At 38.8% G+C, this 27,988-nt stretch overlaps 1 protein-coding gene across 1 annotated transcript; it reads left to right on the top strand.

Annotated features, from left to right (window-relative positions):
- The first annotated feature begins 9 nt into the window (after positions 1–9).
- Positions 10–27,684, top strand: APPBP2 (amyloid beta precursor protein binding protein 2). The gene is made up of 13 exons (XM_049802504.1): positions 10–170; positions 10,480–10,568; positions 11,723–11,874; positions 12,465–12,588; positions 17,121–17,289; positions 18,045–18,134; positions 18,610–18,677; positions 18,757–18,862; positions 19,238–19,362; positions 19,553–19,638; positions 20,069–20,259; positions 20,693–20,858; positions 21,744–27,684. Exons 1-13 carry the CDS (start codon positions 30–32, stop codon positions 21,995–21,997), a joined length of 1,761 nt encoding a protein of 586 aa, XP_049658461.1. The 5' UTR covers positions 10–29; the 3' UTR covers positions 21,998–27,684.
- Positions 27,685–27,988: the final 304 nt, after the last annotated feature.

The following is a 27,988-nucleotide window of genomic DNA, read 5'->3' as shown; positions in this document are numbered from 1 at the left end:
TGGGGGGAAGGCGGCTCCGCACACCCAAGATGGCGGCGGTGGAGCTGGAGTGGGTGCCCGAGACGCTCTATAACACGGCGATCTCGGCCGTGGTGGATAGTTACGGGCGGGCCCGGCGCCGGGATATCCGCTCGTTGCCTGAGAACATCCAGTTCGACGTGTACTACAAGGTACGGGAGGAGGCGGCGGGGGACCGAGCGAGGCCGGGCCCGGCCCGGGCCTTGGGGGAGATGGAAGGAGAAGCGGGCCGGGGAAGGAGAAGGAGGAGGGAGGGCAGGTCCGCTCCGCTCCCGGCCTACCCCGGGCCTCACCCCGGGGGGCTCGGGGGTTGAGGGGGTGCAGGGCCTCGTCCCCCTCCTTTCCTCCACTGGAGCTGCTTGGCTGCCGGTGCGGAGTAGGGCCCGAAGGGCGGGCTGGGGGTGTGAGGGCCTGTGTGGGGCCGCCGGGGCTGCGGCTGAAGGAGAGGAGGCTCCGGGGAGAGGCTCGGGCCGGGCCGGGGGCCTGCGGCTTCTCCCCCTCCGCTCGTGGGTGCTTGGTCTCCGTGAAACGCTCGGGGGTCGGGGGAGGGAGGCGGGGGGAGCCCCGTTGCCGAGGACAGGGAGAAGGGGCCTGTCCTTGGGGGCCGTGGGGTGAGGGCCCGCGGGTGGGGGGAGATGCCTCCTCGCCTTTGGAGCCGGGGAACGGGTGAGGGTAGGATGAGACCGAGCTGCCTGTGTTGGAATATATTTTTTCCCTTTCCTTTTTTTTTTTTTTTTTAAATATATTGGAGAAGGTGATGTCAGTGGTAGAAGGAGGAGAGTTTGCCATGCTCTTGTACCTTCTTTAATGATCTGGTAGGAACCAGATGAAAAGAATTGAGACTCATTTAATGGTGTAGTTTATTAGCCTTAAATCATTCTTTCAGGAAAGGGCTGTTTCTTATTCAGCTGCCTCTAAAATATCCAGAGTTAAGAGTAAAAGGTACACTGAGATGGTCCATTAATTTCTATTGTCCACTAAATCGGCGTTTCATCCCTGTACAGGAATGGCTGGAAATGAGCATTCATCAGGAGAGAAACAATATCTAAAAAAACCCCCAAACCTAAGATGGGGGATAACACTTCTTTCCTCCAGCAGTAAATTTCTTAAAAATCTAGGATGTGCTAAATGAGGTGATTCTTTGGACAAATCTTTATGAACTAGGGGTAGTGGCCCATCACATATATAGAGAGTAATAGTATTTATAAGGAGGGCTAATCTTCACCAGAGATAGGGAGATTGCTTCTGCAGCATTGAAACAGGCATGTATATTTTCTATATACCAACTGTTACTCGTCTGCCTTATGTGTTGAGAAATGTGGAAACCCCATTCTACCATATATGAGCATGCTCACAGATAATGATGTGGTTGACATATGGCAATCATCAGATAAAGGCTAAAGATATGGAACTAATGATGTGGGAGAATATTTGGGGGTTTATTTTTAACTGTTAGTAGTTATGACCATTGACAAATAGACGTTCTTGGCATTGCCTGTCCTGATGTTCATTCAGATGAAGAGATTGTACTCTGTGGCTTTTAAAAGCATAAAACCAAAACCTCCTTCTAAGGCTGGAGATACCCAAGTATATATTATTCCCAGATTGTTTAAAAACTCATCTGTAGGTGAGCTTAATAGATCATTGACTTCTTATCCTTTTATTAATGCTCTTCAGTGGTTGCATTGAATCAGATTCATATGGAGTTGTTCCATAATGAGAAAAGAACCAGCAGTATATCTGACTTCTAAAGAGACTTTTAAATCTGTTTGTTGTGCTTGTATGTGCTGGTATGTCATCTTGTTGGGCAGATGATAATAAATGTGCTGTGTACCTCTCCTCAACGTTTCTGTTGTACTGATTGCTAGCCAGTATACCTTTTGTTAATGACAGTAATTTGCATTGCTTTTCCTATTATTTCTGTGCTTTACAACAAGATAATCTTTGATAATCTGAAATGTGTAAGGTGCACCTGTGTTCCTCTTGAGAATACACATCTATGAAATGTCCACATACAGAATAAATAAAACTAGGCTACACAGCGCAGTGAGTGTTTTGCTGTTGCTGCCAATGGTAGGCTAGTCTTCCAGGTCTTCACTCTTTGGGGTTTTTGTTATATTTTTTCTGTGTAGGAGAACCTATCCTCTTCATTAGTCACATTCAAATTAGCGTATACGTAAATGTACCTAAACCTTGGATGTGATGCTGAGAGGAAATCCTCAGCCCTTACTAAATGGTGTTCTATATGCAGAGATGTCTGCCTGCAATGAGTGCCCTGAAGCCTAGCCCAGACTACAAACCTTTTGGAACAGTGTATTTTTCTGTGCACCCATACAGCACTTAGTAAGTGGTTCTTGATTTCTGTATTTGGATGGCTACAGCAATACGAGTGACATAGCTGAATTAGGTTAAAATGAGGACAGCATCACAGCTTTGGACAGTCCTCCCATCTTGTGTATGGTGCTTGGTTTGCTGTTTTGGTTTTGGATACAGTTATTTTCAGTCAAATGGATATTAAATACCATTTGGGGTTGGTGAGCTATGGTCATTACATCCTGACAATCAAGTTCTTGAAAGCAGAAATTCCAAAGTCACTAGCAGTCTTTAAAGTAAGACAAACTAGAAGACTTTTAAATCTTTGTTCTGACTACATAGTGGTGGTTGTTGCTGCTGTGTTGAGGGGATGACAGTTAGTTGTTATTATCCTATGGAATGGTACTTATTCTTTCAAGACAGCTAAGGAAAAGTATGTAATTGAGGATTTGCACGAATATACTTGCATTTAGACCTTGCAAAAGATAGAGAATCACTTTCTTACTGTGATTATTAAAAGGAATAAAAATATTTCCAGTCTTTCACATCTAACTTGTAGGTAATGGTTTGTTATTGAGATATTAATCATGGTTTGTGATACTGGAGAAAGTGCCACTGTTTTTGCAAATAATAAAGGGTAGTATCAGTCAGATTTTATTTTGCTACACAGATGTTAATTGGCTGTGGCTGTGCGAGACTTTTTTTATCATATTCTTTGGTATGAACGCTTGAACTTAACATTTGACAATCTTGCACAGTTTGCCAACCGTTCACGTTGATTAAGAAGACATAGGTAGGATACGGTACTATTGTAACAGCGGAGATAGTCAATGTGCTATTATTTAAAAGGGAGGAAAATGCTAGCAGAGTGTCTTGGTCTTTGTTTTTTTCCCCCAGGGTACCCTCTAATCCAGTGTTTGGCTCTATTGTCGTAATATATTGCCTTTATTTCCCATTCCTTAACAAATCCAATTACTTTTAATTCTATATATTCCACAACTGTTAACTTCTAGGACATGCCTTATAAACCTGTGCATTTGCATTTAACAATGAGGAATCAAACCTGGGATAGTTGCAGAATGTTCTTTGTTGTGGACTCAGTAAGAAATATGTTCTGCTGCAAGATGACAGAAGCAGGCAGGTTCCTAATACTAAGCATATTTATCTTTCTGTAGCTTTCTTAAACACTGACTAAAGCTTAAAAAATAGCAATATCAAATAATCGTGATTGCAGTAAAACAAACCTGTACTGGTCCAGCAGGGTGTTCCTGGATTTTTTTTCAAGCGCATTTGACTTTTCCTTGCAACAGCTTGAAAAATAATAGAGGCAGAGCAGAATGCTTCTAAGGATATCCTGGAAATTTTCAAGTCTACATTTGTGTTAAAAAACATTTAAATGTCTTATTAATCACAGCTGTATTTTGAAGAGCTTAATAACTAGTATTGTTACAAGTAACACCTGCATCTGGGGGGAAAAAAATTTGTGCAAACTTGCCATATTTTTTCCTTTGTGTCTCAGCCGGGTTTATGTATAGCCTGGTTGTGTTGTCTCCTGGTAAAACTGGTTGGGTTCTCTTTCCTGTTTTTTGGGGGGGAAGAGGGAGAGGGAGACTAGCTTTTAAAATCCAAAGTAAGAAATACACTAGATCTCAGTTAAAGTAGGATGTGCCTGGCAGGTAGGCAGCGTTTGCAAATGCCAAAATTCTATAGGTGACAACTGGAATAAACTGTAAGTGCTCGGGAAAAAAAAAAAAAAAAAAAAAAAAAGAAAATCAAATTATTGTATTTTGTGGTTTGCTGGGGAGAGCATAGTGTTTTGAGGGAGGGAGTTCATGTCAAGAATCTCGTTTCTGTTGACAGTTCAATATCTTATTTCTATCTAGTCTGATGACTGCTCACTTACTGTCTTACACAGAATTCAGTTCTTTCCCCCATGCTTCAGCTTTATATTTTATTATGTGTAATTATCTCAGTTCTTTGGTTCTCATGGTGCATTTGAAGAGATAACTGCTTCATTAGTTTTAGTGTTCTCTATTGTAGGTATTTGTTGCAGTTATGCACTAGCAGGCTGATCTTTGGTTCGCATTGGCTAACAAGGAGTTTCACCCAATGTTTATTTTCCTTTTGGATTGTCTTTTCTGGATTGTGTGTTTTTCTTTTTTTACATTGATTTTTTCCTTGAAAATCATTTGGGTCCAGTGTTATTTGAATGTTTTCTGGTGAGATCATTGACCACAAGAACAATTGGAGATGACATTATTTTAGTTAGTGCAGACCTGTAACCTCTAGTAATTGCACTATGCTAACTTGTTTTGCATTAAATTTTTTAGGCAAAATCCAAAAGGTTGTAATCATGCTTTCTCTTTGAAGTGGTAGGTAAAGCTTCTGAAGTGCTCCTACCTTGATGTGAATCAAAATACCAGATTTTGAGTTTAGACCGTGATAGCTCCAACTTCTATAGTAATGAGGGTAGCTGCAGTATCATGTCTCCTCACTGCATTCTGCCAATCCGAAAAAGAAAAAGCATGGCTAATAAAAGCTCTTGTATCTCATCTAGGTATTCTTTGAACCAAACAAAATGAATAAACAGGAATTTGCTGACTGTTCACAACAAGCAATAGAACGTCCATTGTCTGCATTGTAGTAGAGATTGTTTTTACCGATGAAGAATGGTTATGAGCATAATTTCTGTAAGATTAGGATAAAACTAGCCTGTCCCAAGGATTCAGTCTCCTGGGTATTTGACGAGAGTGAAGAGGATAAACTACCCATGAAATGAAGTGCTGCTTTAGTTTTGAGGTTTTCTGACCAGAGGAGTACAAACAAGGTCATAAGCAAGCAGTATATGAGGGAGGCAGAAAATCCCAGAGTGAACGGGTCGTATTTTGTAGGGCTTCTGCTGTGACAGATCTGTGTGACTTCACAAAGACTTAATTGCATTCACGCTGATGTATTTTGGGGGGTCAGAAATTAAATGTATATGTGGGAAGCAATCATGATTTCTGCATGTGTGCACACATACATGTACTACCATTCTGATCATCTAGTTAAGACTTCCAGAGTAGCGTGTGCAGTAGGACCTTCTTGAATACTGCTTGAATTAAATCATATCCTTTTATCACCTTTCTTTGTATCGCCTTTTTAAATTAAAGCCTCGCAGTGAAGGAGAATCTTCACGTCATGGGTTTTTTTTCCAATTATTATCACTAATCTTTATTTTAACACATGCCTTATTTCTATAGTCAAAATTTACATTAGAACTGAACTATCTTTCCTTGTTATGTCTTTACTGGTTTGAAACTTCTTGCCATTGCTTACCATTCTTCTAACTCGTATTACTCAGTTGTTTGGGTTTTTTTAACTTCTAAGTATGGGGCATGTTTTCTAACCTGATATGCTCTAGCTTCCCCATTTTTTTCAGTCTCCTTGTTGAGTCTTAGAGACTAGAACTCATCATAACTCAGATAATGAGGGTCACATCATGAACAGAGGTGTTCAGCTCCGGCTGAAACCATAATTCCTATTTCCACTTCATTTCCTTTGTACTGATTTAACTTAAAAGCAAACTCGGTTTACCCACTAACTGCTTTGGAGAATCGTATGTGTGTGTGACTGTAAGGCTGAGACTTCGTATCCCTTGTGCTGGACTCTGTGTAGATGTGAAATGAAAAACTTTGCTGATACGGTGCAGAAAGAGTGAGTGGGAAGATGTGAAGAAGCACACTGTGTGTGAAAGCAGTAGGCTACAAAAGCTGTCTCTGAAGTTAGGCTTATTCAATGAGGTTGGGGTTTTTTTTCTTGATTATGTTTGATTGAGGTTCATGAAGATCAGCCTAGTGATTGGCAGTATGTTTTCAAAGAAGAGTTGTACATTTTTCTTTTTTTAATGCCCTAAACAGTATCCAATAGAACTAGCACTTGTCTGGAGGCTTTGTAGATGGTTTTGAAATCGATTTAAAAGAATCCAATGTACCTGAATTTCTGATTATTTTCTAAGGCTATTGTCCCACCCCCTCCACCCCATCTATAGTGAGTCATTTGTCAACAGATTGATTCAGTGCACTGTTGACTCTCAGGAAACTTTTTTTCTTCCTCATTAAGTATGGAAGGAAGATTGTGGTTACAGCCAAACTTTTTTCCCCAAATACTGATGTTTGCTGATCAAGCATACAGTCCTTCCCAAATTTGGTATGATATTCCACGTTGCATTATCAGACATTACTAAACATGCTGGGGAGCTCCTTGGAAATCTTGTATCTTTAATGCTTACTGAAATATCCATATTAATTTTTCAGTCCTCTCCCAAACTGGAGCAATAGGAGCATATTTTTCAAATCGCATATGCTACAGTTCCTCTTCTAGAGCGTCCTTTTATAACTCGTTAGAATTAATCTCCAGCTGCTTAAAAAAATTATTTTTTATTTTTATTATTTTTTCATTAGGTTTAGAAAAAGTCTTTTTTCTTGTGCTTGTACACAGTGAAACAGCCCAGAATGCTGGTGAAATAAATATTGTATGGCTTTTTGTCTTGTGTTACAGCTTTGCTTTTGCTAGCAGTTTAACTTATCTTTGTCTTTATTTTCAGGGGTTTGCTAGGAAGCAGTTAGAGCTCAGCTTAATCTATCCAGAGAGAGAAATCTGACAAGAACTTTAATAGAGTTACATGTGCATGATGATATCATAATAGATAAGTTACAAGTTAATGTTATTAATATGTTTAATTGGGGACACCACTATATGCAGCTTTTGAATGTTTAGGTGGTTGTACTATGAGCTAAATATTAAGCCTTAGATCCTGAAGGAGGACCATGGTGGTTTCACACAGCTATGCAAAACCGTTTGATTGTGCATGTGTGTAATTATATGCCTGTATATTAAACTTATACGTTGGTTTCTGTCTTCAGTGCCAGAATTAATGTGTCGGTGTAAGCTGATGAAGTTGGAAGTCATATTGTAGGCTTTTATTCATTTTCCTGTAGTTAAAGAAGAATAAATCTCTAAGTTCCAAATAGGTTAAGTTTGTGACTAAAAGACATTTCTTTCTTAAGAAAAGAATAGTTCTTCAGAAGTCCAAACCTCTGCCATTCTTGTCAGGGCATGTTTTTCTTGAATCACTATTTTGTTTTGTTTTTCATGTTATGTAGCAAGGCTTGTGGTCAGGAATTTTGTCTCTCTGGAGCTTTAACAAGAGAACCATTTCTTCAGTGCTTGCAACTGCTTCTCAATGGACAAATGAGTGTTACTAAATCTTCTGGAATTGCTTCACAGTTTGACGTATACTCACTATTTCCATGTCAAATTTCGTTTGAAAATATTGCTGTAACACCTACAACAGTTTCAAGAGACTTCAAGCTGAGTTCTTTCCTTAAAAATGTTTGCCAGTATGTTGAGGGAAGGGGCGAATAGTGTGGTAAACGTCCCAAGGATACTGTATTTCTGGTTATACCAGTGAAAAATAGGTTGGGTTTTTTTGCATGCCAGAATGGTACAAGTGTTAGCATTTGAATTGGGGTAAGAGATGTGCAGATAGCAGGCTTGGACCTTTGGGGCATAAACCAAATTTTACATGCGCCTGAAATAACTGATATATCAAAGTTGAGGGTGTAGTTTGGGACCTTCCCGCTCTCTCCCACCCAACCAGAGCATTTATTTGTTAGCAATTCAAGAATCGCATGTAACAGTGGGCACGTTACAAGCTGTGTTTATGTAACCTCATAAATATAGTAATTTTAAAAAGTCATACTGTGGTTAGTATTTGGTAAACTAGTATCAGAATAATCTCTGCGATTTTTAGTTAGCACTGCAAGGTGATAAGAGGAAATGATAATGTGCTTGGTTGAAACATGTGATAGTACTTTCAATTATCTTAAATCCTGGTAAAATAGTTTGGGTATATGTCTTAGTTTCTTCCAGAAATTATATCATCAGTTATTGATAAGATGTCCACCTTCAGTTTTAGGCATGGAATACTAGGCAAGATTTAATCATCCTTTTTTTTGTTTGTGGAAAATATGTTTTAGCTTTTATAGAACAGTTACCATTAGACAGCTGTGTTGAACAAAATGAGAACACTTAACCATGACAGTAGTTTTTAAATACACCAGGCTAGATGTTATTTCACTGCCAGAGAGAATATAGCCTGAGAAGAAACTGCAATCCCTTTGAAGTACAGGGACATAGCAGTGTTTTATCTGAGGAGTAACTTTGCATGCAAACTTGCACTGTTTTTTAAGAGTCCCGTCCCCCCGTCCCCGTCTCCCCCGTCCCCGTCCCCCCCCCCCCCCCCCCCCCAGCAAAATAGATGACTAAAAGGACAACATTCATTTCTGGCAATTGACATTATTAGGTCAAAGTATTTTTGAAGTTGTTTTTTGTAGGTTCTGTTGTTAAAATAACAAACTTGCTGTGCTGTAGAATCGGTGTCATGTGCTTTTGTAAGAAGAGTTGACTAAAACTAAATTCCCGGCTGGAGGAGATGTTCTTGCATGCTTTGTTTTGAATACTAATTCATCTGCTTCCAGTGTTTGTGGAGAAGAAAGGTGAACTAGGCACAAGATGCTTATCAATAAATGTTTTTTTAAGAAATTATTAAAACTGAGAGGAATATTAACATTTTCATTAAATCTGTGTTTGTAATTGAGCATCTCTAAATAATGTGTTCTCTTGGCCTTACTTTTGCTTACACAATAAGGGTAGCTGCACTCCTCATGTCAAAGTTCCTCATAGCTGTAAAACTTGCTTAGACAGCACAGAGAGCTTTGCTGTAGGTATGAATGTGCCCATCTTGGACAGTGTATGTTTGAATATCTTAACTAGAAAATAGGAGTTTCTGAATAGGTGTTAAGAGTGCAACGTAGCAGTGCTTTACCTGTGTGCTTACAATGGCATGAAACTCGAGCGTCTAATCTGGTTTGTGCCTACCAGTAAACCGTAGTTTTCTGATCCCTGCATCGCATAGCACAGATACCACAAAAGAACAGAGGTGGATCTTGAACGGCCTGTGTTGAAAGATGGAGCTTCTAGAGAGAAGTGCCTGCAAGACATGAGCTACTGGCTTCTCCCTTTTTCCCCATGGATTTACTGCCTCACAGAAAGATTTCTTCTTTTTTTGTAAATAAAGTGTGGGGTGTGTGTCTTTTTTCTAGAACACCTAAAATGACCAGCAGTTGTACGGCAACAGTCCTGCGTGATGCAGTACTACTGTGCCTCTAGCAGAGGTTGGTGATGGTACATATGGCTATGGCAAGCGTATAGTGGTGCTTCCATAGGTTACATATCCTGCTTTCAGTCATCTGTGGCTCAGGGGCTTTGAGATACCAGGAATTAATAGCCTGCAATGGATTTTTCTGATATATATTTGTACAGCCGCTTTCGTACCTATGTAAATTCTTAGTATTTATAGCATAATGTGGCAGATAGTTCTGCAACCTAACTATGCATTGCATAAAGAACTGTCTCCATGGTTTGTTTTTTATGAACAAGGCAACTGATGTATTTGCTTTTCTGCAGACACAAATCAGTTTGGGCATAAAACTAGCCATTGCTTTTAATAAACGCGTGAGCAGATTCACTCGAGTTCTCCCATTTACTCACACAGGAATTACTTGTGTAAGCTCAGGTATTAAAGGGGTCAGGGTTTCTGCCTGTCTTTAGCTCTGGGTATTGGTGAGTCACCCCTTGCAGAGGTTGTGGGTTTAGGGGATATTTATATATTTATATGTAATATAAAATCTATTTGCACTGCTGTATGCTAGATTCTATGTCTTTAAAAAATGTTTTCAAAGCATTTGTTATCGAAGCTATTAATTCTATTTTCTTGCTAACTTCAGCATTTTGGTTTTGTCTTGGCTTTTTAGCTTAGGTGTTGCAGTGTTTTATGATGCAGGTGGACATAGTAGATACTTGAAAATACTTTCATAGATGAAAACAACCTGAAACCACCTGTGGAGCTCTTCTAGATTGTGTGCTCAGTTTTTAAACACCAAAGTTGTGCTCCTGCATGGAGATAGTGGAGCTATTACTTCTTAGTCTGCTGTATTTCAATACTTTGAAGTCTAGATTTCATCGTAAGTCATCTTTACTATCAAGCTAAATTTCCCAGAAGAACTCAGTCTTAAATTTTAAAATTCATTTATATTTTTCTTTCAGCTTTACCAACAGGGCCGCTTATGCCAGCTGGGTAGTGAATTTTGTGAACTAGAAGTTTTTGCAAAGGTGCTACGAGCTTTAGATAAAAGGTAAATATCTTAATATATTGATAATACTCATTTCAACTCTTACGTCTTGATCTAGGTTTTGAATTTGGAAGATGTCTCTAATTTTCTTGGTCTTACTAGCCTATCTATTACCCATAAGACCATTTCTTCAGATTTACAGATGAACTTTTAAGTTACAAAGTCTCTCTCTCTGTCTCAAAAAAAAAAAAAGACAGTCAGAACTTCTGTGTAAGTGTACCAAGTTATCTGTGGTACTTTTTGGTCCCCAAAGTGCTTTCTTTGTTACTGCTATGCAGTCTGTTGTGATTTAACCCAGGTAGGCAACTCAGCACCACACAGCCACTCGCTCACATCCCCCCTCTGGTGGGATGGGGGAGAGAATTGGAAGGGTAAAAGTGTGAAAACTCGTGGGTTGCGATAAAGACAATTTTAATAATTTAAAAAGAAAAAGAAAACAATGAAGAGAGGTGGTGGGGGGGGCACAAACAAAAAAAAAGTGATGCAAAACACCCCAGTTGCTCACCAGCAACTGATCAATGCCCAGCTAGTCCATGAGCAATGGCAGTCAAAGTACCTGTTTCTTCTTGTTGTAGCAAATCCTAAGTGCAGGGTAATCAAGCTGATAGGATCACCCCAGTTTAAAGAGTGTTCCTGTCATTAAATATTCCAGTTTGTGGTGTTATGCTCAAAACTTGACTTTTTTAGATCAGATTCTTTGTAACGGGAATAAACTTTGAGTCTTTAGACATACCTCCCTTGCATTGTTTGCGTGTGTGTGATGTTAATGGGTTCGTCACTGCTCATTTATCTACAATTTCTGTGGGAGTTGTGGGGTGAGGGTGGATTTGAGGCTTCCCCCGTCAAAGTTTTAGCTGAAAATGTTGTTTTCCAGTTTTAATACTGTGTGGGTAGCTTGTGTTTTGGTTACGCTGGAGGGTGTCCTTTGTAAAAAATTTTGTGTACACTCACTTTATTTGTTGCATAGTCCAACAACTGTAATCCATTAGCCTTGAGATTGACAATTATGCTTGTATTCATCTGGTTTTGGTTTGAGAGAGGGTTGGAGTTATTTCTCTGAATCACTGCACATTTGAATTCATGGCACTCAAGAGCCAACTGACTGCAGTGTTTTAAAAACTTCATGTGTAATCAAATTCTGTTTTCTTTTGTTTCAGACATCTGCTTCATCACTGTTTTCAGGCTTTGATGGACCATGGAGTAAAAGTTGCTTCTGTACTGGCGTATTCTTTCAGTAGACGGTGCTCCTACATAGCAGAATCGGATTCTGCTGTAAAAGAAAAAGCAATCCAGATTGGTTTTGTTTTAGGTAACTGGTGATGATAGGCTATTAAAAGTTGATACTTTCTTTCATGCAAGCTTCAGTTAACCTAATGCTAATTTTTTTTCATGTTAATGTCTGTGATTTCTTTTTAAATGACATGTGTGGTTTTGGAATGTAGTTTTTAGAAAACTACTTGGTGTCTTAAGAAAAAGATACTGGATTTTAATATCTAAGAGTATATAGGCTTATCTTTGCTATTTCAAATGTTTTAGATTTAAAACTTGTTTGCAGATGAGATGCTTAACCTAAAGACTTTGCATAATTCTAGTATTGGTAAGTATTTCTTGACAGAAAACTGTAGGAAAACTATGTAATACCAAAAAGTCATCCTCAACTAAAGGACAATTCTTTTACTCTTATATTTCATCCTTTGCAATTTGGGACTGGAGGGTTCAACCTTGACAAGATTCCCACATGTAGTATGCAGTTCTATGAAATAAGTATTCTTCTTAAAAGACTTGAGCAAACCCTTTTTCTCTTAAAAAGGTGTTTTGCTGTTTAAATTTCTGTTTGTTCTTGATTTTTCTTTTTTTTTTTCTTTTTTTTTTTTGCCCCCCCCCACCCCCCCACCCCAGGGGGGTTCCTATCAGATGCAGGCTGGTACAGTGATGCTGAGAAGGTATTTCTTTCCTGCCTTCAGTTATGCACCCTTCATGATGAAATCCTTCACTGGTTTCGTGCCGTAGAATGTTGTGTAAGGTGAGCTCACCTTTAATTCCTGTATGTCTTACTGTGAAATACACGTATGTTACCAACTGCCTTGGAGCCATCAAGCTTCAGATACTCCCTTCAGTATTCTGCTGCACCAGAATACTTTCCTGGATAGAGCTGAATGTGAGAAGGTGCTTGTTTTACACTAATCCCTGGGTTTTCAACTTGTAAACTGGCAGCAAGTTCAATGGAAGAAGAAACACCATTTCGCCATTCTGCATAATATATCATTGGTGCTGGACAGTAAGAGTGGTCCAGCACCTTAGTTTCTTTTCAGAGTTTTTGCATGTGAAGGAATGTTATGTGTTGGTGTTTGCTGAAATTATATTTACTACAGGAAGAGTTGGCCAAACCCAAACACATATCATTAAATGTAGTTGAGCAAGAATAAAAGGAAAACATACCTTTCCTGGTTCCAGATCCAATGAGTTCTCTTGCTCCATGCTGAGCTGCCTAACTATGTGATTAGGTAAATATCTATATGTCCAATTCTTGTGGACACCTTCAGCCACAGCTTAAACATTTGGAAAAGTATTTTTGCTTTTAGGAGGCATTTGGGTTTTGTACCTGCCTTGTTTCTCAAGGCTTGTAGTGGGGTCTGTTGAGATTCAAATTCCATTGACAGAGGCTTCCAAGATTATCACTTTTAGTTTTTAGTTGCTCTGCTCTTACGTCTGTGTATTTAGATGTGTGCTATACTGATGCAGTCTGCAGCAAGTAGCCAGGTTGTTTTCATTTGGTAACACCATGACTGACCTCTTCTGTGTGCTACAAGGTATGCACTTGAGTACCTGTGTGCTAGTAAGCATAGTTAAAATAGGATTGGTTTTATTTTTTTAGCTGCTGTAATGAACAACAAAGTATGTACTGTATTTATCTGAATATAGGGCAAAACTTGTTTTGGAAAACTGCTCCAAAAAAAGCCCTGCATGTTGTTTATGGTTGGACAAATATGAAGAGTGAATAGGCTTTGCCAGTAGCTGCTTATTTTATGTGCCAACCAGAGGGCCATGGCAACGGTTGCTGCTCTGCCTTGTTCTGCCCTGCCAGCTACAACTGGGTTTCATTCCAGTAATAAGATGATGCCAGGAGAAGACTGGGCACACATACACACCTTTCTAGAACTGGGGAATGATGGATATCGTACCACTGTTAGTACTTGGTCCTTTGCCTTCTAATAAATCTTTAAAAAGTTTCCGAGTTGTATCAGGCTGTTTGGCAAGCTGGAGAAGTTGCCTTAAAAATAAACTCCCTCCCATTCTCCAAATAATAGAAAAAAAGAAAAGAAGGTAAAGAAAGGGAAAAAAGGTAACTCTGGACAACAGCGTACAGCCCACACAGTTGTGGAAAGAAGATTTTCATTTTGTGCTAGAAAAAACATCCTATGTTAGAATGAACTCTTCTGAAGTGGAGATGTTAATTCTCTTTGGGCAGGGACAGCCGTTGTTCTTGTTGTGGAAGCTGATGGCCTGCATGTAACATTAAGTCCTTCTGAGCAAGAGTGTGAATGAGGAGACATTGCTGTATGTTCAGGCATCTCCCAAACAATCAAATAACAGCATCGTTTATTTGGATATGTATCAAATAGAAAGAATTTGGAACGCTTTCTGAAGTGCTAAGTATGTAAAATCTAAACACCTTCTTGTGGGAGAGAGCAGTAATTGTACTCAGCTTCGAAGTCACAAGGCAGTAAGATACAAACTTTTTGTTGTTACCATCTAATCCCTACTGTAGAATGTATTCTTCTTAACCCATGCTTGTGCTGGTGTTAGGTGGAGTTTTAAGAGAACAAAATTTAAGTCCAGCTTTTGCGAATACGTCACTCTTTAAAAAGTGGCTGCTCTTATTCTAAAAACTACGAAGTCTAATCTCTGGGAGTTACTCTGTAATTAATCTCTGTAATTAATACATTGCATTATTAACAGAATGCAGTTTAAAAATGTGAAGTTTTGTGTTATTTAGACATAATTTGGTGTTTCTTTGTACTAGCAATAGTAAATTATATGGAGTAACTTTAGAAAATGCCAAGACTTGAGATTTCTACAAGCTCATATGGTGCTTTCCTGCATGTGTTGTGCTCCTTTTGGTTTGCTTTCTCTCATTATTATATGTTAAACAATAAGGCACAAATACATAATACAAATACGTGGTTCTCCCACTTCATTGTTTCAAATTTTGCTGATTCTTGGGGTTTTCTCTGATGTTTTTAAACTTCCTAAGCTGCTGTGTAACATTGCATTTACTACGTTTGTATGCTCTTAGAGAATGATTTTATTGGGGGAGGGGGCGCAGGCTATTCCCCAAAAGCTGTTAGTGCAGACATCAAAGGAGGTTCATAGCTATTAGCATAAACGTCCTAAGGCATTTTTTCTTCCTCTTGGCTTTATCTTCTAAAATTCCTTTGGATTAATGAAGGATTTTTTGTTACTCAAAACTGGATCACATAAACTCCGCTTATCCTAGAGGATTGGGTAAGGTTTAGCTTGGGTTTTTTGGTCAATTTCTTTGTTTTTAGACACTACCACTGAGGCATTCAGATACTGGATATTATCTTTCCCAGGCGCTTATCTAAATTGCAGTACTATCCCTGCTGGCTTATACCATTACATGGGATTTGGGCTTCATATTTTTGATGTTGCATAGCAGCTCCCAATTGAATGGTGTATAGTTTCCTTCTTTAGGGAAACTGTAATTGCTTAGGTTTTTTTCTCTAGTTTCTTTAAAATTCCTGTCTCTCGTTGCTTGAGGGTTAGATAGTCTTCTGCTGCCTGTGACCAAGAACACAGTGCATTTCTACATCATGTTTAGTTCTTGGACCTTATTTAAGGAACAATGTGGCCGTTGCTTTTTTCTTTCTGTTCTTGAGCTGTGTTGGAGAGCTTGTGTTTGTTTATGTAGCTTGTTTCAGGGGCTTTTTGAAGGTCTTTTCTTTTGATCTTCTCTTTGCGTGGCTAATACACATCTGCTGGGTGCTTGCCTGCCACTCCCTTGTGAAAATCTGAACTTTATTTCCTTTCTTGTTAGCATTTGAGTTTCATGATACATTTCAATAGTAAAGTATAGGAAGAGGCTAGGTTAGAGGCAGGCTGAATTTACAGGGCAAACTTAGATGTATTACTTTGCGATTGCAGGAGGCATGGCTACAGTAACTTAAATCTCCACTCGGAGTAAATGGTAACAGGAAACAGGTTTAGAGAAGAGAAACCTTTGATCAAAAACCTTACTGTTCCTTCCTTGTCCCTTAACAGTTTATTGGAAGATCTATTGTAAAGTATCATAAAAGGTATCAAATGCTGTACCTACATATTAGTTCACATTTTCAGAGTTTTAGCCTTTTTGCAATACAGCATTACGTTCTGCTTCACTTTGTGTATTTCTCTTCCTGTGTTATGTTGTCCTCCTGATTTTCAAAGGCTTGCCTGATGTTTTTCAATTTCTGTTACTCATTGTCTAGTAACAGATTTCCAGGAGGGACAATGGAGGTTAGTTTACAAAAATTTCACTTGTGCTAAATGACAGGCATTTGCCATAGAGAAGGAACAGCTGTCTCTTCTTAGCCTGCAACGGCTGGGAATACAATTCTGCCCTTTAGGCTTGGAATATGATAACACACACATTTCTAATGTATCTCTTTAAAGTAAATAAGCCTCAGCCTACACTAATGAAAAAAATTCTTTACTTTTGTTTTAAATAGATGCCAGAAGCTGAAATGGTTACTTCTCTAGAGAAACAAGCATATGTTTCAATAGCGCTGTGTTTTATTGTCCGCATTTGCCTGTTGTTTCATGAAGCTTCTGTTAATCCTTCAGGTGGACAGGCAGCGGGTTAGGAGATGGGGCAAGGCGGAGGGAAGAGTTTTTTATTTTAGAGTTGCTGTGAATTGGGTCATCAAAGTAGTCTTTTCTGGCGGTGCTAAGTTGGTACTGGATATCATGGCGAATGGATGTGATTGAATCTGTTGTGAAGACACCCCCCCTTCTCCACACCCCTAAACCCTCAAAACAAAAAATGCCCACTTGTGAAGCACTGTGCTACTTAAGGTTTGAGGAAAAAGTGGAGAGATGCATGAAAACCAGCTATGTCTGTACTTACTCGGTGTCTGTTTCAGTTTACCATACTTTGGAAAGGAGGCAGAAAGGACTTAATACTGTATATTGCAGGGGTTTGGAAATGGAATTTTATCAGTGTTGAGAAGAATGGATTTCATGAAAAATAAAACACAAAGCCACCACACCAAAGCGGTTCAAGCATTGGATATGTAAAACTGCATCAATGTGTAAAATCATTTGACCTCTCCAACAGTAAAAATTCTTGCCGTGCAAGAGACAAAGCATGGTGTACTGAAACAATACTCTGTAAATAGTTCTTCTGTGTTACTGGATTCAGACAGTGCAATTTTGTTGGGATGACAGCCCAGTTCTTTTGTAAGTATAATACCAAATTGTAGATCCATGCTACTGCTATATATCAAAATGGTTTATTCAGACGCCGTTTAGAAGATCTCTTTACATCTTCCTAAGGTTGCTGCATGTTCGAAATGGTAACTGTAAATATCACTTGGGAGAAGAAACATTCAAACTCGCTCAGTCTTACATGGACAAACTTGCAAAACATGGTCAGCAAGCGAACAAAGCAGCACTCTATGGGGAGCTGTGTGCGCTGCTTTTTGCCAAGAGCCACTATGATGAGGTGAGTGGGATTTTGTTTTTGTTTTCCTTCAGAAAACTGGTTATGAAATGTGCTAGGATGTTCCATGACTGGCTCATTATTCACGTTATCTTTCTAGCTGGAGGTCCTGATCTTTTTGGTACCTGTGTGGCAGTACGAGAGCAATACTTGATTTATCGACTTTATTTCTTATGTATTGTTCTTAGTTAGTCTACAAGCTCTTAACGGTACTTTGACCAACATGAAGAAATGATACATGATAGAATGGTAGTATGTGTTGGTCATCTGTAAGTGAAATATTATAGAAAGCTTATTTTAATAGGTAAAAATCAACAGCAGAACACAGGTAACAATTATTTGCACCTATTTGTATAAAAACTATGCCTCAAGTGGAACTGCTGTATAAACTGCAGTTTTCCTTTGGCTCCTAAGTACACTTACCAGGAAGTTGTCCTACACAATAGGAATTGTGAGGATTACTTAAAGATGATAAAATAACCTTTTTTTGCCTATAAAAGTAATTGTGACAATATGTGCCTTAGGTTAGTATAAAATACTTAACTTACACATTCGGTATTAACCTTAAGAGCACTTTTTAAGTCTGTCTTTTAAGACATAACTGAACCAGTTTTATTACAGATAGGCAATAAACAGTATTTTTTAAATCGTGTAATGTAAATGTCCAGTATGTTTTTCAGAGCCAAGTAATATTTTTCTAAATGTTGCAACGTAGTGAAGTTCCAGCTTCAGTATGTTGGAAACTCTTTGTTCAACAGGCTTATAAATGGTGCATAGAAGCTATGAAGGAGATCACGGTTGGCCTGCCTGTAAAAGTAGTAGTGGATGTTTTACGACAAGCTTCAAAGGTGAGTTTAAGATCTTTCACGTTTCTTTTGTAACTAAACTGCTACCAAGAACAGACGAGGATAGGCAGTACCTCCAGAATACTTGGGTAACCAGGACCATTTCATGAGCCTTACGGGTTGTTAATTGTGTTTAGTTGGTCCACCTCAGTCTCAGACCTGTGTGGGGTTTGGTTTTTTTCTTTCTGAAACTGAGTTACAGCTGTTCAAATGAACATCACAACAAAATTAACTGGAGAGCATTCCATAAAAAAGCGTTCTGTTCCCCTGTTTGGTCTAGACTAGGTGCAGTACTAGCCCTTTAGGCATTTATGGCAAAATCAAATACAAGTTTGTGGTCACTAAAGGACTGAGAAGTCCTTTAGTGACCACAATGATATTTTGAAATTGAAAATAGTAGTTAGCAACTGCGTCAGTATCTGGAGGAGATGAGTTCTGAGTATATACCTCTTCACATGCTTCATTTCAACCTGTTTAGGCTTGTGTTGTAAAACGTGAATTTAAGAAGGCTGAACAGCTGATAAAACATGCGGTATACCTTGCTCGGTAAGTAGCGTTCCAAAAAAACCCCTTTTAAAATTATGCTTAACTTTCCTCGGTTTGTAATATAAGTGTGTTTCTACAGGGAGCATTTTGGAGCCAAGCACCCCAAATATTCTGATACGCTACTAGACTATGGATTTTACTTGCTTAACGTAGACAATATTTGCCAATCTGTTGCAATCTATCAGGTATGCAGCAAGGCTAAATGTCTGTCTTCAATTTCTCTTGATATTCATACTCTCTCAAATGTTTCTACTGAAACTCACTTGCAGTTAATTCATAGAGGTAGATAATAATTGATTTAATTACTGTAATGCTTGTTATTTAGAAAACACCAAAACACCCCCAACTATGTGGGTTTGTGTTGTTTGGGGTTTTTTTTTATCCCTGACTCTTAAGTGGCTTTTATATATTTAATGCCTCAAGTACGTAGGTATAGGCCTACAGAATTTCAGAGCCAGTAGATTATTTTTTTTTCCCCCCTTTTTAACAATGAGAGAGATTCATTTGGGTTTTTTTTTTCTCTATTAACTGATGAAATGGTGTTCTTGTCACTCTTTCAGACAGCTCTTGATATCCGGCAGTCAGTATTTGGAGGTAAAAACATACATGTAGCTACAGCTCATGAAGACTTGGCTTATTCTTCATATGTTCACCAGTACAGCTCTGGAAAATTTGACAACGCACTGTGAGTACAATTGTTTGAGGTACTGGCAGCAAATTTAGTACTGTAAATGGAGAAAAACGTTCTTAAATGATGCAGACTTTCCAATTAGGATTTAAATGCATCTGTTTATGCATTAATGTTTCTAATATTTGATCAGTGAGCTGTGAACTTACATATATGTGTCTTGAATTTTTAATTTAAACTCTTTCAGATTCCATGCTGAACGTGCTATTGGCATTATAACTCACATTCTCCCAGAAGACCATCTTCTCTTGGCATCTTCAAAGAGAGTTAAAGGTAGTACCCTTAATTGCATTATTGGGACAGTTTGGAATTGGTCATTCAGATATATTTATCCTGTTCCCTAACAGAGGCAATGTAACTTGAGTTGTCTTTTTCTAATGGACCTCACTCCAGAATATTCTCTGCAGTCCTCAGTGTTCTCTGTCAACACACTTGTAGAATACAAAAAAAAAAAAAAAAATTTAAAACTTAGCCAGAAGACCTTTTTTGGTGGGGACAGTGGGAAAGTAAAAATACAGAATATAAACATACACATTGGAAGCTTGATACCTGGTCCTTCCTGTTTGAAAACAGTTTGTAATAAACAGAAAGCCTGATTAGATGTCTCCCGAGGTGCCCTGGGTAGGTGGCTTTCTGCTACCTGCAGTTAACACCTCTTTGTGTTTGGAACGCAGTAATGTTGGTTTTTCTCTCCTATATTCAGCACTTATCCTGGAGGAGATTGCAATAGACTGTCACAACAAAGAAACTGAGCAGAGGTTACTTCAGGAAGCTCATGACTTACATCTGTCTTCACTCCAGTTAGCTAAAAAAGCCTTTGGGGAGTTTAATGTACAAACAGCAAAACACTATGGCAACCTTGGAAGACTGTATCAGTCCATGCGAAAGTTTAAGGTAAGATTATCTTGATGTTAAGGTCTTGACTTGAAATCTGCAAGACGTCTACAAATCTGTCACAACAAATGATGATTTTCAATGTCTGCAATTCCTAACTTCAGTGGGTAGTTTTATGGTTGGAAAACTTGTATTTCATAATTCATCTCTCCAAAGCTTTGCACAGAAATAATCTGTTAAGATGCACAATGCCTTCAGAGGCAGGGTGACAGCAATTTTGATGACAGAAGAAGTGGTACTATTTGCTGATTCACTTAACTAAGAATTTGGAGAACTTGATTTGGTTTTGGCTTTCTTACTTTTTGCCTTTTGTAAAGTACTACAGACTGCTTAGCCACTACATAGTTACATTTCTTTAAACCTTCCTTTTCTTCCTCTCTTTATGGCATGGGGAGTGGTGTCTGACTGACCTGTGTGAATTTGATCCTCATAGGAAGCAGAAGAAATGCACATCAAGGCAATTCAGATTAAGGAGCAGCTTCTAGGTCAAGAAGATTATGAAGTTGCCCTGTCCGTGGGTCATCTAGCTTCTCTCTATAACTATGATATGAATCAATATGAAAATGCTGAAAAGCTTTATTTGCGATCCATAGCAATTGGTAGGTGATTCTTAAAATGCGTGACTTCATAGCAGTTGCAATACTAAGGAAACATTCTTAAAAAGCATCTTGAAGTTTTTAGTAAAGGACTTAAAGAAACACAAGATGTTTATTGTGTATGCATTTTCAGTCTAAATATAATGCTTATTCATGAATGTTCTCCCCGGGACTGAATTCTGGAATTGTGTTATTTTCAGTGCTCCATCAGAACTTTGACTCTTGAAAGCATCTGGAAACTGACTAATGAGAAGCTTGGGTGTTCGTCTTTAGACTACATTTTTGGAGTTGTGGCTAGAATTTAAGTGCAGAGTGTAGTTAAATTTTGAAAGAAATGGAAAAACTATTGTGCTTGTCAGCCTAACTATGCTCTCATTAACTATTTTTCTTGCCCATTATCATTTGCAGTGAACTTACAATTCCAAATCAAGTGTATCTTTGGGCCATGCTGTAGCATGTAGTAAGACAGTCTTACTTCATACAGTTATGTACAGTGCGTTACAGAAAAATTCATGATTTTTAAAGGAGAAAACTGAAAAACAACTTCATTTTTTAAATTTAATTCGGAGTGAAATTGGGACACAAAATGACCACCTTCTTTATACGACTGGTAGATTTTTATGCATGTAAAGCTATAGTACAATTAATGATCTGATTGTGGAGTCCCTGAGGACAAGTTACCATACTCTTAAAGGAAAAGGTAGATAGAAGTCAAACCATCATCCAGGAAGCTTGCGTGTTGCTGGTGTTCTTGATTTACCATAACAAAAACGTGATGATCTGCCATAACAGAAAGGTTCATGTTGTTGGTAAAAAAGACATGAGAAATAAGATGCGGCGTATAGGTGGATTACCTCTTAAATTTTGTTTTCTTTTGGATTTCTTTAGGAAAGAAGCTTTTTGGTGAAGGATACAGTGGACTTGAATATGATTACAGAGGTCTCATTAAACTGTACAATTCCATTGGCAATTACGAGAAAGTTTTTGAATACCACAATATTTTGGCCAATTGGAACCGGTTGCGGGATCGGCAGTTCTCAGTTACAGATGCTCTGGAGGACGTAAGCACCAGCCCTCAATCCACTGAAGAAGTGGTCCAGTCTTTTCTGATGTCTCAGAACGTTGATGGACAGAGTAGCTAAGAACTCGGTCAATTAACCAGTTAAGGTTTTTTCCCCCAGGTTACAGGGGGAAAAGTCATACTGTGAAATCTAAACCATGTAGTTCTCTGGGGGCTGGAATTTGCATTGAAACACTGGTCCAGTCTACTGAAGAGTGCCCATGCGGATGAATGTGTGTTAAATTCTTATCAGCATGTGTATGGCATGTTTAGTTCGGCTCACATTTTTAACTTGGTATTCCCGAAAACCCCTTCTTTTTCTCTTCTTTCAAAAGAAGCTACTTTGCAGAAAGTCTGCAAGAAAACATTAAATAAAACTGTTTGAGTTCAAAAGAGTTGCATTCTTATTATGAATGGAAGGTTTCATCAAGAGCTTTCTTCTGATCTATAGAAAGAATAAACGCTGTACTATAAGAAGCTATACGAGAAAGGTCTTTCTGCTGTATGCATTGTAGCAAAGCTAATGGTAAATATCAAGAAAAGGGAGAATGCCCTAGCCTTGGCTGCTGCCTTATGAAGAAAAGTGGCACAGAACCACTTTGGAGAGCAACGTACTCTTTGTGAACCACGATAGGTTGTTAAGCAAGTGACCACCGTATGTTGTTTTTAATATCCTGAACTGGACCAGTGTTCATCTGTAAGTGATAGAAGATCCAGTAGACCAGCAATCTTAGTTTTCTGTGGTACCAACCAAGAGTGCTAATCTTCTGAACAGGACCAGGAAAATCAAAAGTGGACCAGCCTGCTAGAAACAGTTTTTGGACCAGTGGCTTTAATTTAATATTTCTGCCCCTGCATTCACTTTTACAGTAGGATTATTTCATTTAGATGTATGATCAGTACAAAATTATATTCATGTAATAGATACAAAACTAGGAAGTGAACGTTCTTTAGCAGTTGCGACGGCATGTCTTTACCTAGTAAGCTTATACAAGTATTAATGTCGATGCCACAAGCGCAAACTAGAAACGCTTAACTATTTGCTGCAGCCATCTTTTTTTCCTTTTTGAATGGGCTTACTCTAATAATTGAGGCAGTAACTTGTTTATACCAGTTAATAGTTTTGTATTACAATCCAGTTCCATTTTATGTTTCTGGAGAACACAACTTATTGTACAGTTTGCAGGGGTCAGCGGAAAATGCCAAAAAGCACAACAGGTCTTTTTTGTGATGCTTCATTTCTACATTAAACAATAGTACAACCAGAAACTGATTCCTTTATATTAATTTAAAAAGCAGAAGTCAGCTGTAAAGATCCTTTAATAATGCCTATCTCACTAGCTTGTCTTAATTTTTCTTCTGTTGGGGGGGCTGCTTGGTTGTGTGGTTTTTTTGGTTTGGGTGTTGTTTTGGGGTTTTTTGTTTTGTTTTTGTTTTTTTTAAATGTTGAGGTAATACTCATTGGAAAGTCTGTGTAACATAGCAAACTAGAAACAACTCACTACCGTTACCTCAGTTCTTATAGCAGCACAAACAGTGCTCCTATAGTTAGGATTCTGTCAGGTTTGGGTTTTCTCCCTTCCCCCCCCTATTTTCAGGGGTTTGTAACTTGGCCGTGGAAGGTCAGTCCAAGCTGAGGCTCAGCGAGCACGGTTCCTACGGGACTTGGACTGGACGTTTTGTTTGGGGTCTGGTTTTTAATTTGTTTATGAAGTTTGGGACAGGGAAAGCTGCTTGTTGGTCTTCAAGAAGGAGTGCAGAGAAGAAATAGAAATTTCAGACACGACTTCAAGCTTAATGGCTCTTTTAAGAACTGAAATTTTACAGGCCAATAGTTCACATACTGGTGCCTTCAAGTATATTTTGGGGGGAAAGGCTGACTAATACCACCTTTGAAATGCAGTTATGTTATTAGTGAATGCAGATTTAATGATTGCATATTTTGAATATCTTCACTGATGTGAAAAGAACTATTTGCCTAAAAAACCGCCTGTGGTATTAGGGCTTAGGCCGCAGTAATATCCTCAATGGCTGTTGAATGAAAATCCGACTTAAAATTATGCAAGGATTGAAAATCTGATTTCTTTGTAGCAATTTTTGTTTATGACTGCTTTAGGTACTACAGACAAATTCAGTTATCTACAAGGCAAAACATTTTTGTCCCTGAATGCCCATACAGCAGGGCACTGATGAATTATAAAGTTCTTATGAATTCTTTTCTTAAGTCCTATTAAAACTATTTAAAATTAAAGGAAGTACATAATACTAGTGTCAGAACTTAAGCAGGGAAGTTGTGCTTAAAATTGTCCTAAAGAAGCTGTGTAATTTCTGTACCGCAGAAGTGTTTAAAAGCTTCAAACTGGGTACATGGATTTACGCTTATATTGTCTGGAGACCATTTATTTGCTCAGGGTTTCCAGTCTTTGGTCTCCATTTCTAGCTTTTGATTAAGGAATCTCAAAGATCTCAAGGTTTTGTGTTTGGGACAAGAAGCATTATTTGGCTGATAGCGGTGAAGGTGGTCTACGTGAGCCACTGCTGTTATTTCAGTTCTGGTTTGTGTATGTATTTCATGCTTTGCCCTCAAGTCAGGGCAACCGGGAGAGCTTCCAGCACGGGGCAGCTTAGGGAGGTGTTACGCTTCTATCTGATAACCAAATGCATTAGTTCAATTTGTTTAATCGGTAGCTTTAGTCTCAAATCTTGCTGGGTGCATGTACTTTTCTTTCTTTCCTAAAGCTACTTTACTAGCATGTTCTATACTCTGGCACATTGGCTTGTCTGGAAGGAATTAAGGTCCTAAAAGTCACCCAGAATTCTCTCTGATAATGGACTTTGGCCAAGGAATGTGGCTTGGCCAAGAACAGTGATCCTTGTAGGACTACTAGCATGCTTTTCACGCAACTGAATTAAATCCTGACTTGACTCTTGGGTTGAACTTCTCCTTGTAGCATCTCCGCAACTCCAGTCATGCCAAGGCACGTAAATTCTGGAGAAAGGTAGCTGTGGCTGGTTGCTAAAGTTGTTAAAGCACAGGAGGCTTGCGGAACAACTTTGCAGCTGCCTACAAAATGCTCTGTTGCCTGCTCTGCATGCTGTAGCTTAGAACCTTCACCTCATGCTGTCCTAGCTGCAATGTAATACTTGTTCTCCACGTAGTAACATAAACCTGAGCTTTCTAGTTTTTGTTTCTTTATCTCCTCAATGGAGTTCTCGGAAGATGTCTGTATTGGCATCTGGAGACTATTTGAAATGTTGTGGTGTTAGTCATTAATCGCTGTTACTGTCTCTGCTGTTACAGCTTCTTGTTTGATGTTTTTGAGAAAGCAGGAGTCCAATGGATGACTTGAGAGGAAGGTAAATGACTTGTCCCTCCATGCCAACGTGGTTGGAGTAGGTCTTGTAGTATCACTTCAATGTTTCATGACTTCTGCGCCAGGCAGAGCTAAAGGAGCAGAGGGCGTAATCCCCTACGTTCTCCACACCGTGCGGTTTTGCAGTGCAGAAGTTGCCACCGTGACCCCTGCACCTCCCTCTCCCCTTAGAGGCAGAACTGGGGAATTCCCCTCCTGTCCTACCCCCAGAGCAGGTTTTCCATACGCATCTGAATGTAAGTATTGGGGATGGGGGCTGCGTGTTAGCCTTGCACGCTGGGAGAGCTCCTGCCTCCTCTGACTCAAGTAGCCAACTGTGAAACACTAGATAAAGTTAATTAATTATTGGCATTTTATAGACGCACAAAGCACCTACCGCTAGCTGAGCAGGTGCTGATTGGTGCTGGCATTAAAGGGGGAGACCTGTGAGTGGAAATCCAGTGATATGCATCTTCCGAGTTTTTCGTGAAGGTAAGTAATTTAATCATACCTGAGCAATTGGATGCAGGTGGTGAGGACAGGTGTCACCTTAAGGAAAATTATTTTAACTATTGTTTAAATTAAACCCTTAGTATTTTATTTTCAGCATAACGTTGTTTGAGTCGGTAATTCGTACATCCTATATTATGCAAACTGCAGTTTGTAAAGAGAGGGAAGAAGGTGATGTCAGGATTCCTCCGCTGTTCTTAGGACTGGGGCTGTTCTGGATGACTTGTTATGGGAGGGGAAAAGTACACAAAGTTTTTAAGAGCTGACAAAAGGGGAAGGGAAAAGTTGCAGAAAGATATTTGAAAATAAATATATCCCTCAGCTACTTGAAGTAGAACAACTAGTGACTATTTGGCCCCAAACAGTTGTTTGGTCACTTTTATAGCATGGTATTAATTACAACCAGTAAGTGTCTGCCTTGGTATCCTAGTCTTCATATGCACTCTTAACTCTTGATCGATACCTATTGTTTAAGACTTTTTTTTTCTTTTTGCACACAGTTTTTGTTAAATAATTTTGAAGGGTTTTTGTTGTTGAATTCTAACTTATTAGGAAAACGATGTTCTTTTGTAACTTTAAAAATGAATTTTTTCTTTTAAGTGTGCTGCAGTCTGAAATTTGCTAAAGGTGCCATTGCGCTGCTTCTCATGGTACAAAAAAATGCACATTTAACTTGATTTCCTTTTTATAGTCCTACGTATTGGTAGAGTACAAAAAGGAAAATGCATTGTGCCTAAGACATGATTGAAGCTATTGACAAAAACTTTACGTGATTTATATGCATCGGATTTGACTTTGCAGGCTAGCAGCAGATAGCGTGGGGGAGGTGTTGCCGTTATCCTTCCCTCTGCTGCCTGTGTAGAAACCTTATTTTATCTAAAGGTCATCATTTCCCTTTTTTCATTATGTTTTATGATTAGAAAATGACTGGCCAATTGTTAGTTGCAAATCTGACTCTTCGTTATGGTGTTTCCATGTTTGACACGACTGGCCTGTTGCACGTTGTGTTTCTTGGCCTTGCGAGGATTTCTGTGAGAAGCGGGGAAGAAATTTCCTTTACCTAGAAATAAATTAAACTACATATGGAAAAATTGGCGGCACTGGTAATGCTTTTGTCCCTAAATCTCAGGAATGTTTTAGGCAGTGAAACAGGTTTCCCTTCGGTGATATAAAGGTGCGTGCTCTAGGGTCTTGTTTAACTATATTTCATTGCAATCCTAGGTATCTATAGCATGAGTGGCCTTAGTGAGTTTGTTGAAGTGCACATTTTTTTTTTTTCAAAAGTAAATTTTAAGATGAAGAAGATATATACTATATAAATATATAGAGATATTTAGAAACTTGGTTTGTGGTGCACAAGTTCAGTGTTGGATCGCTAAATAATTGTCGCAGGTACCATACGTGTAACTTTTTTCTTTTATGTATATTCCTTTATGGGAAGCAATGTTGCCATGGTAACTACAACTTTACAATTTCTTTACTACTTAATGATGTGAATGAACTCTACATTTTATTGAATATTACCAGGTTCAGTACTATTTTTATACTTTATTGAACTACAGGGGATTTTAATTTAATAGCATTTTAAAAAAGATGTTGCTTGAACTGTATAACTGTATAAATGGAACTACTTATACAAAAACCACCTCTAAACCAGAATCTCTACCTGTAGTGCCACATTCATTTATATGAGAGTATCTTGATCATTACTAGACTTTGAAGACCACCCTACTTGTCGTGTCAAGACTAACGTTTCGTATCCTACTTCTCACAGACTGCAGTGCCCGACATTATTTGTAACCATCAAACCATACTATGTTTGTAACCAGCATTGTGATATTCTGTAATTGTATTGCTAAAATGAAATATTGACCTAATAAATATAGTGTTCCTGCATTTTGAAGTATCTGCATTGAATTTGGTTAAAACTTTGCTTTCAATAAATACCTGCCCTCTTTGCTCCCCCTTGCCCCCCCGTCCCGCTCCTTATCGTAACGTGTGTAAAAGTGGGTGTTTGCCTGTATCTCCTTTTTAACAGTAAGTGAGGGCAAGGCTAGACGTTGAGTTGATCTGAACGCAGGTTCTGGGGTGCTGAACCTGGCTCGCAGCGCGTCTGCGTTCATCGTCTCCTCTTAGTTATTTTGCCCGTGTTACCTTTATCCTGGTGAGTGCAGCCCTGGCATGAGTCCAGGCTGGCTTCTTGGAGATGG

The sequence above is a fragment of the Accipiter gentilis genome, chromosome 6, assembly GCF_929443795.1.
Source record: "Accipiter gentilis chromosome 6, bAccGen1.1, whole genome shotgun sequence".
NCBI lineage: Eukaryota > Metazoa > Chordata > Aves > Accipitriformes > Accipitridae > Astur > Astur gentilis.
The sequence above is the reverse complement of the archived record's forward strand: the minus strand, read 5'-3'. Positions and strand labels throughout refer to the sequence as shown.

What these genes read in the sequence shown, in the direction of transcription:
- APPBP2 (XM_049802504.1), top strand. Translation starts at nt 30, where the DNA reads ATGGCGGCGGTGGAGCTGGAGTGGGTGCCCGAGACGCTCTATAACACG. An exon ending in CATGCGGTATACCTTGCTCG is followed by an intron (nt 18,678 to 18,756) that starts GTAAGTAGCGTT and finishes GTGTTTCTACAG; the next exon opens with GGAGCATTTTGGAGCCAAGC. An exon ending in TTTGCGATCCATAGCAATTG is followed by an intron (nt 20,859 to 21,743) that starts GTAGGTGATTCT and finishes GGATTTCTTTAG; the next exon opens with GAAAGAAGCTTTTTGGTGAA.